Source organism: Myiozetetes cayanensis, unplaced genomic scaffold (assembly GCF_022539395.1).
Source record: "Myiozetetes cayanensis isolate MyiCay16 unplaced genomic scaffold, myiCay2020 scf1, whole genome shotgun sequence".
NCBI classification, from domain to species: Eukaryota; Metazoa; Chordata; class Aves; order Passeriformes; family Tyrannidae; genus Myiozetetes; species Myiozetetes cayanensis.
In genome coordinates this window covers 150287297-150299717 of record NW_026086604.1, presented here as the reverse complement: position 1 = coordinate 150299717, position 12421 = coordinate 150287297, and the positions used below count along the sequence as shown (strand labels likewise).

The window sequence follows — 12421 nt, the reverse complement described above, 5'->3', positions numbered from 1 at the left end:
AGGGAGCTTGGGGTCTTCACCATGGCCAAGGACTTTGCTGTGGTGGCCCCAAGGTCCTCACTGGGAGCTGCAGGTCTTCAACACGACCAAGGTCTTTGCCACGGCCCTGGGGTCCTCATGGGGGACTTGAGGTGTTCACTGTGGCCAAGGCCTTCAGCGTGGCCAAGGTCTTTGCCATGTCCCCAAGATCCTCATGGGGATCTTCAGGTGTTCACCGTGGCCAAGACCTTCGTCATGGTCTTTGTCATGGCCTTGCAACACTTGCCGTGGCCTTGATCACTGCAATGGTGCCAAGATCCTCACTGGGAGCTCGAGGTGCTCACCATGGCCAAGGCCTTCCATAACGCCTGTGCCGTGGCCCTGAGGCTCTCACCATGGCTCTGGGCTTCACCATGACCCCAAGGTCCTCACCGGGAACCTGAGGTGCTCACTGGGCTCTTGATGTTCTCACCATGGCCAAGACCCTTGGCAAGGCCTGCCTTGACTGAGGTCCTCGCCATGGCCGTGAGGTGCTCCCCGTGGCCAAGGCCTTTGCCTGGCCCAGTGACCTGTCCTTAAGGTCACGGTCAGTGCCGTGGCCCCGAGGCCCTTGCTGGGAACCTCAAGCGCTCCTCACGTCCGAGGCTTTCCCCGTCATGGTCAACATGGCCATGAGACCCTCACCGTGGCCGTGAGGTGCCCCCCACCACCCTCAGCCTGGCCCTGAGGTGCTCCTCGGCACCCTCTGAGGCAGCTGCAGCATGAGCTGTGGCCGAGGCGCTCTCCACCACCCCTCACCGCAGTCCCAGCGCTCTCCACGGCCACGTCCCTCTCCGTGGCCCCCGTGGCAGCTGGCTGGGGGCTCCCGGGTGCCTCTGCTTGGAGAGAGCCGGGGGCCCCCTCGCCGTCACCCCACGCTGCCACCACCCACCGCTGCCCTTTCCTTTTCTCCCCTCCCAGGTGCTCCCGAGCCGGGGCGAGGGGATGCGGTGCGCCCGCGCCGCGTGCTGCGCCGAAGCGGCTCTTTAGATCCTCCCCGGCCCGAGCCTCCCATGCCATGGATGCCTCCGGGGCTCTTGCTTCGGCTCCCTCCTCCGCGGCTCCCTCGGGCTCCCGCAGCCCCCTGTTCCCCCCCGGAGCTGACAGAGAGGAGTGGGGACCGAGGTTCAATTGTGCCCCTTCCACCTCTGCCGCAGCCTCGCAGGCGATGCCAGCGTCTGGCCGGAAGAGGAAGGCCAACTTCTCCAATGACGAGACCGAGACGCTGGTCTGGAATGTGGTCCGGCATTTCAGCGCCCTGTACGGGTCCGAGGCCCTGCGGGCTCACCCCGTGCGGCGGAAGCAGCTCTGGACCCAAATCCAAAGCCGCGTCAACTTCCTGGGCTACACCGAGCGCTCCATCGACGACCTCAAGCACAAGTGGCGCGACCTGCGGCTGGACGTCAAGAAGAAGATCACCTCCAAGAAGCACCTGCCCATGAACCGCGCCGGGGGGCCGCTCCACAAGCCGCGCCTCACGCCCCTGGAGAAGATGGTGGCCTCCACCTTCCTGCAGGCCAGCCACGACTCGGAGCCCGAGATCATCCTGGACCCGGGTCAGTGGCGCTGGGGCTCCGGGCACAGGGGGGGTGGAGCGTCGGCATTCCTGCTGTACTCCATGGGGGAGGTCTGGTGTTTGCCGAGTGTCGGTGTTCCGTGATGGATTCTGGAAGGAGATTTTGGGGTCTGTGCTGGGATTACGGCACCCAGCAGAGCCGTGGTCCTGTTGTGCCCAAGTACCAAACTGCCAGGGGTGGGAACTGAATGTGCTGGGATTAACAACCCGCTGTGGAAATAACCCGGGATCACGAGTCACAGAAGTCATGCGATGGTTTGGGGTGGAAGGGGCCTTAAAGCTCATCTTGTTCCAGCCCCCTGGCAATCATCAGGGACACCTTCCACTATCCCAGGCTGCTCCAAGCCCTATCCAACCTGGCCTTGGACACTTCCAGGGATGGGGCAGTCACAGCTTCTCTGGGCAACCTGTGCCAGATCAATAGGATCAGCAGGAACTTCTCAAACTTTGCAGAAGCGCATCTTTTTTGTTCTTCTTTCTTTAATTTGGTGTTCTTTGATCCCAGTGTGGCCCCTCTGATTCCACTGGGGGCATTTCAGGGCTTGGTCAATGTGGACCAGACATGCATCATTTGCCAAGCAGGAGATCTCTAGGCTGAAGGAAGTCCTATGGAATGGCTGGAGCTGTGCCAGGGCAGGGTTAGGTTGAATATCAGGAAAGGCTCTTCCCCCAGAGGGTGGTTGGCACTGAACAGGCTCCCCAGGGCAGTGGGCACAGCCCCAAGGCTACCAGAGCTCAAGGAGGGTTTGGACAGTGCTCTGAGGGACAGGGTGGGATTATTGGGATGTCCTGTGCGGGGCCAGGAGTTGGACTGGATGATCCTTGGGGGTCCGTCCCAACTCAGGGTATTCCATGATCCCTTGATCTGTGATTCTGTGGCATTAAAGGTTGCCAGCCCTCAGGGTGCAGGGTGGTGCTGGGGAGGTGATGGTGATGGTGACCACACGGGATGGCCGTACAGGGTGTCTGTGCCTCGGTGCCACCGCGTCCCCCCGGGCTGAGGCCGGATCCCGTGTGTCCCACAGATCTGTTCTTCCCTGGCGCGTCCAAGCAGCCCTTCATGCACCTGCAGCCCGGCGTGAGCCACCCCAGCATCTACATCGACACCAACGGGCAGCCCTCGGCCCTGCCGGACGTGGAGGGCTCGGCCGCGCCGCGGCTGCCGGGACAGAGCCCCGACCCCGCCGGCGGCACCGACTACGGCCGAGGAGAGGGGCAGGCCGGCTCCGGTACGTGGGAATGAGCAGGGGGGATCCGCTGGGAGTGGGGTTTGGGTGGAGATCCTCTGGGTCTGGATGGAGATCCACTGAGTCCAGATGGAGATCCGCTGGGAGCAGAATCTGGATGGAGGTGACGGGGTCAGGATGGAGATCTACTGGGAGTGAGGTCTGCATGGAGACCACAGGGTCAGGATGGAGATCTGCTGGCAGCAGATTTGGTTGCAGATCCACTGCCAATGGAGTCACGATGGAGATCCACTGGGATCTGTGTGTCAGTGAGGGCCCCAGGGGCTGGGCCAGCGCTGGGTCTCACCAGAGGTTTCCTCTTCTCTTCCAGCCGAGTCGGGGCCGGAGCTGCGGACTCCAGACGTGTCGGCCATCTCCCCGTCCCTGCGGAACGAGTCCCTGGTCTCCTACGCCTCCATGTCGGAGGAGGAGGAACGGGAGGGCCGGGAGGTGGAGCGTGGCCACGGCGGGGCCGCGGGGATGCAGCCGGGGCCCGAGGCCCCCATGTCTGCGGAGGAGGACATGAAGCTGTCCCGCCAGGCCATGCTGATCCGCCGCTGCAGCTCCCAGGGCTCCGTCACCTCCCTACCCGAGGACTCCTTGAACCCCGCGGACGCTCACTCGGACTGGGGGCACGAGGGGGTGTCCGACCTGCCCGCCCTGGGCCGCGGGATGGACTCGGCGCATCCCGAGGAGCAGGCGGGGGGCCCGGGCCCCGAGATGGGCGCCTTGCCCAGGGTACTGATGGGGCCCACCTGGGAGAAGGCCCCGGCGGACGAGGAGCCCCCGGCCCGTTCCCCGCTCCACGGCGCCCTGACCGAGGAATCGCTGCCCTCCTCCGCCTCCCCCCCCGGAGACGCCCCGGCCGCCCCCGGCCCCCCGCGCGGGCTGGGCTGCTCCCGGCTGCGCGAGGAGCGCCGGGACAGCTGGAGGACTAGCATCCATCACCTGCTCGACCTGGAGGAGCAGTGGGACCAGCTGTACCACCAGGAGCTGGCCATGTGGCAGGAGGAGCGGGCCACCCAGCGCGAGGAGCGGGCGCGCGACCGGGAGCTGCAGTTCCGCCTGCTCGGCGTCCTCACGGACATCCGGGACGAGCTGCGCTACCTGCGCCAGGAGCGATCCAGCACCCGCCAGAGCCCGGCGCCGCCGCCCCCCGAGCCCCGCCGCGACCCCAGCCCGCTCCTCGAGCAGCCCAAAGTCGAGCCCGGCTTCCCGGAGCCGCCGAGCGAGAGCGCCGCGTGGGCGGACGCCGCCGTGCCCAGCCGGAGCCCCTTCGGTGGCCGTGGCCGGGGCCGGCGCCGCGGGCGGCCACGTGGCTCCGCTTCCAGACACAGACGCCTGTTCCTCACCAACAGCTAGGGACGGGCCGAGCGCCGGCCCGCCAAGGACACGCTGGGTGCCCGGCCCCGGGGACGGCGCGTGCGGGCGCTGCTCCGCGGGGAGGTGCGGGGGAACACGGGGGGACACAGGTGGCCGGTGCCGTGCCCTGTGCTCCGATGCACCAGGCACGTGTCCCCCACACGCGTGTTGAGGCGTGTGAGCGCCCCGAGGTCACGCCGAGCCCGCGGGGGACACGCGTGGGTGTCGCCGGGGCGGCGTGACGCCCATAGTCGAGTAGGATTTACTACCTTCCGGGGGGTGGGGAGTTAGGAACACTTAGTCGCTGACGTGCGAACATTTTATGCAAATCATTTAATGAACTAATTTGCATATAACCATAAAACTTCTGTTAAAAAAAAAAAAGCCTCCAAAAAAAAAAAAATCCAAACAGAAAAGACTTTTTTTTTTTTTTTTTTCATGTGTGATCTCTGTGTAGGGGCGGGAGCTGGGCCGGGGGGTTGTTTGTCCCATGGCCCTGCCTGGCGCAGCCCTGAACAGGGACAGGGACGTGGGACAAATGACCTTGGTGGCTCTGAGCTTCACCCCACTGCTATGGGGGAGCCCAGCACCCAGGATCAGCCTCGGGAGAGCAGGATCTGGGCTTGGAACTGGGAACTTTGTCTGCCTTTGTGGACCTGGAGAGGGGTGATGGCATGTACAGCTTGGTGGGGGGGGCCTGCAGGGGCAGCGTGGAAGGTTCCCAGGAGTGTCTGGGGTCTCCAGGCAATGTGGAGAGTCCTCAGCAGTGTTCAGGGTCCCCAGGAGTGTTTGAGGTCCCCAGGCAGTGAGGATAGTCCTCAGGAGGGTTTGGGGTCCTCAGCAGTGTTAGGGGTGCCCAGGCAATGTTTGGGGTCCCCAGCAGTGTGAGTGTGCCCAGGCAGCCTGCCAGGTTCCCAGGAGTGTGCAGTGTCCCCAGGGAGTTGCCCAAGGTTTCCAGCAGTGTTTGGGGTCCCCAGGCGGTGCAGAGGGTCCCTCGCATTGTGTAAAGAGCTTTGGGCAACACGCAGTGTCCCCAGGGAGTGTCCCAGGTTGCCAGCAGCACGTGGGGTCCCTGGGCATTGTGCAGTGACCCCGGGCAGTGTCCCCCAGCAGCGTGTGAAGTCCCCAGGGGTTGTGCAGTGTCCCCAGGATGTGTGCACGGTCCCCAACAACTTGCAGTGTCCCCAGCAGTGTGCAGTGTCCCCAAGGATTGTGCAGTGTCCCCAGGGCACCCCAGTGTCATACCCTCTGCCCCCTCCATCCCCAGCCCACATCGGGGTGACAGCACTGCCGAGCCCTGGGCCCCTCCTGTGCTGTGTCCCCCCCTCCAGCCCCCCAGGACATGGGGACACCCCACCTGCCACGTCCTGCTCGGTGCCAGCTCCTTCCCCCCTGCCTGGGATGGGGCAGGTGGGGGCAGCCCCCGGGGAGGGGCAGTGGGGCAGCAGGAGCTGTGGCACTTGCTGGGTCACCCGGCTCTGTTTGGGGCCTCGAGGGGGACAGGGACACCCAGCTGGGGACCAGGGGGTGCCTGGGGAAGGGCCACAGCTTCCCATGGCTGCAGTGAAAAAATGGAGTGAAATATCCCCAAATCAAGGGTAGGAGGGACCTGGGGATGGGTCAGTGACAGGGGACAGGAGGGACCTGGGGATGGAGAACAGGAGGGGCAGGTTCAGCCAATTCACATGATTTGCAGAAGGGTTTAGGGGTGCAGGGAGGTGGGTGCTGGGCTCGTGCCCTGGGGAGACCTTGGAGGCAGCCCCAGAGCCTCAGGAAAGGCAGGAAAAATGAGAAATGTTGGGAAGTGGAGATGCAGGAAAGGGTTTGAGAAGCGGGGGGCTGTGGGTTGGGGGGATCAGGTGCATGGGGAGACTCAGGGCACTCTTGACTCCAGGGAGCTCGACACACCAGGGCTGGGGTGTGAATATGTGTGAGCACACACAGACACACAGGTGTGAGCACACACAGACGTGTGAGCACACACAGACACACAGGTGTGAGCACACAGACACAGGTGTGAGCACACACAGACACGTGTGAGCACACAGACACACGTGTGAGCACACACAGACACGTGTGAGCACACACAGACACACAGGTGTGAGCACACACAGACGTGTGAGCACACACAGACACGTGTGAGCACACACAGACACACAGGTGTGAGCACACACAGACACACAGGTGAGCACACACAGACACGTGTGAGCACACACAGACACACATGAGCACTCACAGATGTGTGAGCACAGACACGTGAGCACACAGAGATGTGAGCACACATAGACACTGCACACACAGACATGCATGTGAGCACACACACAGACACCCATGTGAGCACACACACAGACACACACGTGAGCACACACACAGACACACACGTGAGCACACACACAGACACACATGTGAGCACACACAGAGACACACATGTGAGCACACACAGACATGCTGCATGTGAGCACACACAGAGACACACACGTGAGCACACATACAGACGTGAGCACACACACAGACACACATGTGAGCACACACACAGACACACACGTGAGCACACACAGAGACACACACGTGAGCACACACAGAGACACACATGTGAGCACACACACAGACACACATGTGCACGCACTCCCTGGAGCAGTGTTCCGTGTCCTTCCCTTCCCAGCAGTGTCACCCATGGGTGCAGCACCTCCCTGCTCTGGGGGTCTCCACAGCCCCACCACAGCCGGTGACACGGGGACATCCCACAGCCCCCACACCCCCAGCTCCCCCATTCCCACGTGTCCCGTGTCCCACCACGATACTCCCCCTTCCCCACCCTGCTGCCGCTGCCTTCCCGGGGTGCGGGACCCCCGGGCGGGGCAGGAGCGGCCGCAGACCCCGGGGGACCCCGCGGGGTTTGGGGTGAAGGCGCTGCAGCCCAGCACGACTTTATTCCGGATCGCTTCGTCCATACAAAACTACACCCCAAGCACTGTACAGCGGGACGGGGGGCGGGGGGCAGTAAAAATAAGCAGCGGGGGCCGGGGGACAGAGCGGCAGGCGGGGGGTGGCGCGGGGGGCACGGCGGAGGGGCTGCTCCCAACCCCGTGCAGCGGCATTGTCTGTGGGGGGAGCGCTGGGGGCCGAAGTGTCCGTCCACGGCGGGGGACCGGGGGGTGCACGACCCCCCCGGGGGTCCCCGCGCGCCCCCGCCCCGGCCGGGCACCTCGATTTGGTGGGAAGCTGCGTGGCCGGTGCCTGTCCCCGTCCCGGGGGGTGTCAGTCCGCGGCGGGGGGACCCCTAATCCCCGGGGGGCATGATCCCGGGCGGGGGCAGCGGGGGCGGCCCCGCCTCGGCCCCGTGGACCCGCTGGTGGTCCTTGAGGGACTCCTTGTAGCGGAAGCTGCGGCCGCAGGCCGGGCACTGGTACGGGCGCTCCCCGGTGTGGATGCGCTGGTGCTTGAGCAGGTTCTGCTTGCGGATGAAGCTCTTGCCGCACTGGGCGCAGGCGAAGGGGCGCTCCCCGGTGTGCAGCCGCTGGTGGTTCTGCAGGTGCTCCTTGCGGCTGTAGCACTTGCCGCACTCGGAGCACTTGTAGGGCCGCTCCCCGCGGTGGATCATCTGGTGCCGCACCAGCCCCGAGTGGCAATTGAAGCTCTTGCCGCACTCGGCGCAGGGGTAGGGCCGCTCGGCCGCGTGGCTGCGCTGGTGGATCCGCAGGCTCTTCTTCCCGCTGAAGCTCTTCCCGCACTCGGCACAGCCGTGCGGGCGCTCCTCGGCGGGTCCCGGCGGCGCCGCGGGGACCGCCCCGCTCTCGGCGCCCGGGCCCGGCTCGGGGCCCGGAGCTTTGCCCAGTCTGTGCTGCGCCGGCAGAGCCACGGCCGCTGGCACCGCCGCCTGTCCCTCGGGGGTCCCGAAGCCCGTGCCGGGGAAGAGCAGCTCCCCGGAGCCGCCCGGCAAACCCACCTCCTCGGGGGGCTCGGCGTGGGGGCACCGCTCCTCCGTCTTCACCAGCAGCCCCTCGCCGGCTGCGGAGGACGGGAAACTGGTCAGCGCCCCCCAAGCTGCGGCCCGAGTCACAGCTCAGCCTGGTGGGCCGTGCTCCCCCTGCCCCAGCCCCATCCCGGCCCCATGTGGGGCATCGCTCACCAGGACCAGGACCCGGGGGCAGCATCTCCCTGTCCGGCAGCTCCCAGGGCTCACGGACACAGGGCTCCTCCTCCTGCTTGATCCACGACAAGAAGTCGTGCGCAGTGATCAGGGCGTCCGCGCCTGCAGGAACGGAGATTTAGCCACGCCGGGCCACATCCTGCTCCAGGAGGATGGGGAGGGAACAGCTCCAACAGGCAGCAGGGCCAGGGTGGCTCAGCCCCGGGCTCACCTGCACAGGGGTCCGGGGGCATCCCCCGCTCCTCCGGGAACTGCTGCTCCCCCACAAAGGCCACCTCCTGCTTGATCCGGGACAGGATGTCGGAGGTGGAGATCAGCGACTCTGTTCATGAGGAGAGACTTGTCCAGGGGCTGGATGTGGCCTCACTGTGTGACCCACGGCCACTAAGGGTGTGGGACCCCTGGGCTCCAGCTGAGTGGAACTTCCCCGTCCCACAGCAGTTGTGGGGCATCAAACACGCCCAGGTAGCTGTGGGGACAGGTGACTGGGGGACAGTCCTTAGGCATGGGTAACTGTGGGACAGTCCTTGGGGATGGGTGACCCTGAGATGTCCCATGGGGATGGGAGACCCTGAGATAGCCCTTGGGGATAAGTGACTGTGGCACAACCCCTGGGAACAGATGACTCTGGCACAGCCCATTGGGAACAGATGACTGAGGCACAGACCATTGGAGACAGGAGAAAACCACAGGGCCAGTGGGGCTGGGTGACTGTGGGTGGCTGTGACACAGCCTACAGGCTCTGACACAACGTGGTGGCAGTGGGGGACACGTGGATCTCCCAGTGATGGATCTCCCAAGACCCCCGGTGCATCAGTCATTGGGATGTTCTGGGGTCACTCATGGTAATTCCCAGTCACAGCTGGGAAACTGGGCCCAGCGGGGACAGGACCATTGGGGAAGGAGGAGAGGCATCCCTGGGGTGGGCAGGGTGGGGGAACAGGAGGTGGGGGACAGTGGGCTCCTCCTGCCATGCCTCACCTGCGCAGGCGTCCGGTGGCAGCTCCCGCTGCTCCAGCTCCCGCTGCTCGGGGACACAGGGCCCTTCCCCGCGCTCACTGCGGGGCTGAGCCTCACTCCTGGAGAGGGCACCGTCTGTGGGGACACAGCACTGATGGCACCGGGGCTGTGCCCGGCACAGCCTCCCTGTCACCCAGACACAGGGGGACACGCAGGGGACACGCAGGGGACACATTTGTGCCGGCGTCCCTCCTGGCACAGAACCCGCCTAAACCCCACAGGACCTCCATGTTGGAGGCTCAAGCCCTCGGTTTTGGGGGACAAGGACCCTCTACAGCCCCCTGGGGTAGCAGGGACTGCCCCCCATGGCATGGCATGTCACCCTGTCCCCACACAAGCCATGGAGCGTTCCCTCCAAAATGGGTGGTCCCAGGGAAACAGCGAGTGCCACCACCCACGCTGGGGACCCTGCAGGGAGATGTAGCCTGCCAGGAAAGGGGGAAAAGGGAATGTTTACCCAGGGAGAGCAAAGCCTCGTAGTTCTCCTTCACTAGGTTGTTGTACAGCTCCTTCTGCCACTCCTCCAGGTTCTTCCACTCCTCCGCCGAGAAGTAGACGGCGATGTCAACAAACGTCACCGGCACCTGCGGGGACACGTCCCCACGGCTCAGTGGCGCCTGCTCCTCAGGGAAACTGAGGTTGCCCCTGTCCTGCAGCCCCCTGGGAGCCCTTACCTTGGGGACCTCGCCCCGGGGGCCGGGGGGCAGCCGCAGCACCCAGAAATTCCTGTTCTTCAGGAGGTTCTCCACGTTCTCCAGGCGCCTCTGGAGCAGCCCGTACTCCTGGATGAGGGTGCCCAGCACGGCCCACTTGCTCTCCAGCTGGTTCCCGAACTCCATGGCCGTCTTCTCGCAGTCCAGGAGCTTCTTCTCGGCCGTGCCGGAGCGGCCCTCCAGGCTGAGCAGGCGGGTGGCCAGGAGGTCGATCTTCCTCTCCATGGCCTGCACCGTGGCCACCACGGTCCAGAGCGAGGCCTCTGCCGAGTGCAGCTGCGCCTCCCGCACGTGCGCCCGCTCCGGCAGCAGCGGCGGCTGCAGCGGCATCAGGTGAGGGGCCTCCATGTTCCACTCCTGCACCTGCGCCGTGGGGAGGGTACGAGTGGGACGAGGCCCACGGTCACTCCCTCCAAGCCCCTGTCCCCCACTTCTAGGGCTTTCAGCCACCAGCACCCCCAGAACTGCATCAGGGACCCCCCATGTGTGATGCCCACTGGCCTGAGGGGAGAGTGACCAGGACAGCCACGGGGTCACTGTCCCTGTGGGACGCCAGCCAGGTGACTCCCCACCCTGTCATCCCAGACCTCCATCCTGTGGGAGCCATTCCTGCCCAGGCTGGAACTCCAGTGGGGGAGAAGGATGGAGATGGGAGGACAGGGAGTAGCCAGGGGCAGGTGTGGACCAGGGGTGCCCGGGGATACCTGGGGACAGACAGGGACATGCCAGGACAGGAGTGCCCGGGGCATCCCCGGGGCTGGAGCCTGCAGGAGCATCCCGGGGCACTCTGGGGCATCCCGGGGCCACGGGGACATCCGGGGCAGAGGTGCCTGAGGACACGCTGGGAACACACGGGCATCCTGGGTCAGCGGTGCCCAGGGCACCCCGGGGGCACCGGGGCCATCGCGGGTCGGGTCCCTGGGGACATCCCGGGGCTGGAGCCTGCACGGAGCATCCCGGGGCACCCCGTGGGCACATGGACATCCCGGGTCAGCGGTACCCGGGCCATCCCGGGGTCTCACGATCATCCCGGGTCAGGGGTGCTCAGTCACGTCCCGGGGGCACGGGGGCCACCCCGGGTCGCGTCGCCGGGGGTCGCGGGGGCCCCGCGGGTCGGGGGGTGCCGGAGCGTCCCGGCCGGGCCGGGCCGGGTGGTGGCGGGAGCGGGGCGGGCGGGGCGGCTCCGCCCGCGGCCGGTGCCTGGTGCCGGTGCCCGCAGCCGGGGGTCGGTGCCCCGGGCCGCGCTTACCTGGGCGGGCGCCCACTCGGCCATGGCCCCGAGGAGCTGGGCCGGGCCCGGCGGCCGCGGCCGGGGCTGGGGCTGGGGCCGGGGCCGGGGCCGGGGCCGGGCGGCGGCGGGAGAGCGCGGAGCGGGGCCGGGGCCGGGCGCGGGGCCGGGCCGCTGTCGGTGCCTGCGCACGGGCCGGGCCCCGCCGCCCCGCCGAGCAGCCACGGGCAGCCGGGGAATCGCATCCGCCTCCTCCGGGCTGGGCGGCAGCGGGCGGGGAGCGGCGGGAGCGCGGAGCGCGGAGCAGTGCCGCCTACCGGCACCGGCAGCGGCTCCGCCACCGGCAGCGGCATCGACACCGGCACCGGCACTGCCACCACCGACCAGCACCGGGATCCACTCCATCGCTGGGATCGGGAGCAGCTCTGCCACCGGGAGCGGCTCCGGGATCAGCTCCAGGATCAGCACTGGTACTGCCACCGCGCACCGGGATCAGCATCAGGTCTGCCACCGGGAGCGGCTCTGCCACTGGCACTGGTACTGCCACCACCATCACCAGTACCGGCTCTGGCACTGCCACTGGCACCAGTACTGGCTCGGGCACCCACACCGGCACTGGCAGTGGGTCTGGCTCTGTCAGACACAGCCACCTGTACTGGCACTGGCAGCGGCATCGCACGGGCACAGGCATGGGCACCAATGTCGGCAGGAGCATCGGTGGCTCTGGCAGCGATCCAGGTTCAGATGGGAACACCCCAGAAATGAGTCTGGGGCCACTTTGGGGGTCTTGGATGTTTTATGACCCTTCTAAGATGTGACCAACGTAGTTGGGCCAGTTGTGCCCCATCAGAAGGGATGGAAACCTCCAGCCCTACCTGGGAATGTCCCCCCTGGCAGGGGAGTGTCACACCTGAGCCAGGGGTGTGAGGGAGGACATGGGCAGGATAAAAACCATTATCCCACCTGGATCTGCTGCTTTTCAGCCTTTCCCCTCACCTGGCTCAAACGCAGCTCATTTCTAAACAAAGGTGGGTTTGTAGTGGTCACCCTGGGCTGTCCTTATGTGGATCGGAGGTTTCACCACCACACATCCAAAAGATCTCCTCCCCTTTGTCTGGGGGAAAACCT

General features: G+C 65.9%; 2 protein-coding genes across 2 annotated transcripts in view; one reads left to right on the top strand and one right to left on the bottom strand.

The window, feature by feature from the left end:
* Positions 1-11435, bottom strand: part of LOC126651644 (uncharacterized) — a 34552-nt gene extending 23117 nt beyond the window's left edge. The window contains exons 1-12 of the mRNA XM_050337713.1: positions 11315-11435; positions 10027-10428; positions 9810-9936; positions 9314-9427; positions 8544-8654; positions 8312-8434; positions 7479-8190; positions 3410-4144; positions 3128-3204; positions 2554-2791; positions 1388-1564; positions 778-1294 (exon numbers count right to left, since the gene is read on the bottom strand). Coding sequence (XP_050193670.1) covers positions 778-1294; positions 1388-1564; positions 2554-2791; positions 3128-3204; positions 3410-4144; positions 7479-8190; positions 8312-8434; positions 8544-8654; positions 9314-9427; positions 9810-9936; positions 10027-10428; positions 11315-11338 — 3357 coding nt within the window. The 5' untranslated portion in view covers positions 11339-11435. The remainder of the gene's footprint in view (positions 1-777; positions 1295-1387; positions 1565-2553; positions 2792-3127; positions 3205-3409; positions 4145-7478; positions 8191-8311; positions 8435-8543; positions 8655-9313; positions 9428-9809; positions 9937-10026; positions 10429-11314) is intronic.
* LOC126636162 (uncharacterized) lies at positions 956-4576 on the top strand. Its single transcript, XM_050308077.1, has 3 exons — positions 956-1574; positions 2620-2823; positions 3152-4576. Exons 1-3 carry the CDS (start codon positions 1037-1039, stop codon positions 4180-4182), a joined length of 1773 nt encoding a protein of 590 aa, XP_050164034.1. The 5' UTR covers positions 956-1036; the 3' UTR covers positions 4183-4576.
* Positions 11436-12421: the final 986 nt, after the last annotated feature.

Excerpts from the sequence above, each read along its gene's own strand:
- LOC126636162 (XM_050308077.1), top strand. The coding sequence starts at position 1,037 with ATGGATGCCTCCGGGGCTCTTGCTTCGGCTCCCTCCTCCGCGGCTCCC. Across the intron at positions 1,575-2,619 it reads CGAGATCATCCTGGACCCGG|ATCTGTTCTTCCCTGGCGCG; the intron begins GTCAGTGGCGCT and ends TGTGTCCCACAG. Across the intron at positions 2,824-3,151 it reads AGAGGGGCAGGCCGGCTCCG|CCGAGTCGGGGCCGGAGCTG; the intron begins GTACGTGGGAAT and ends CTTCTCTTCCAG.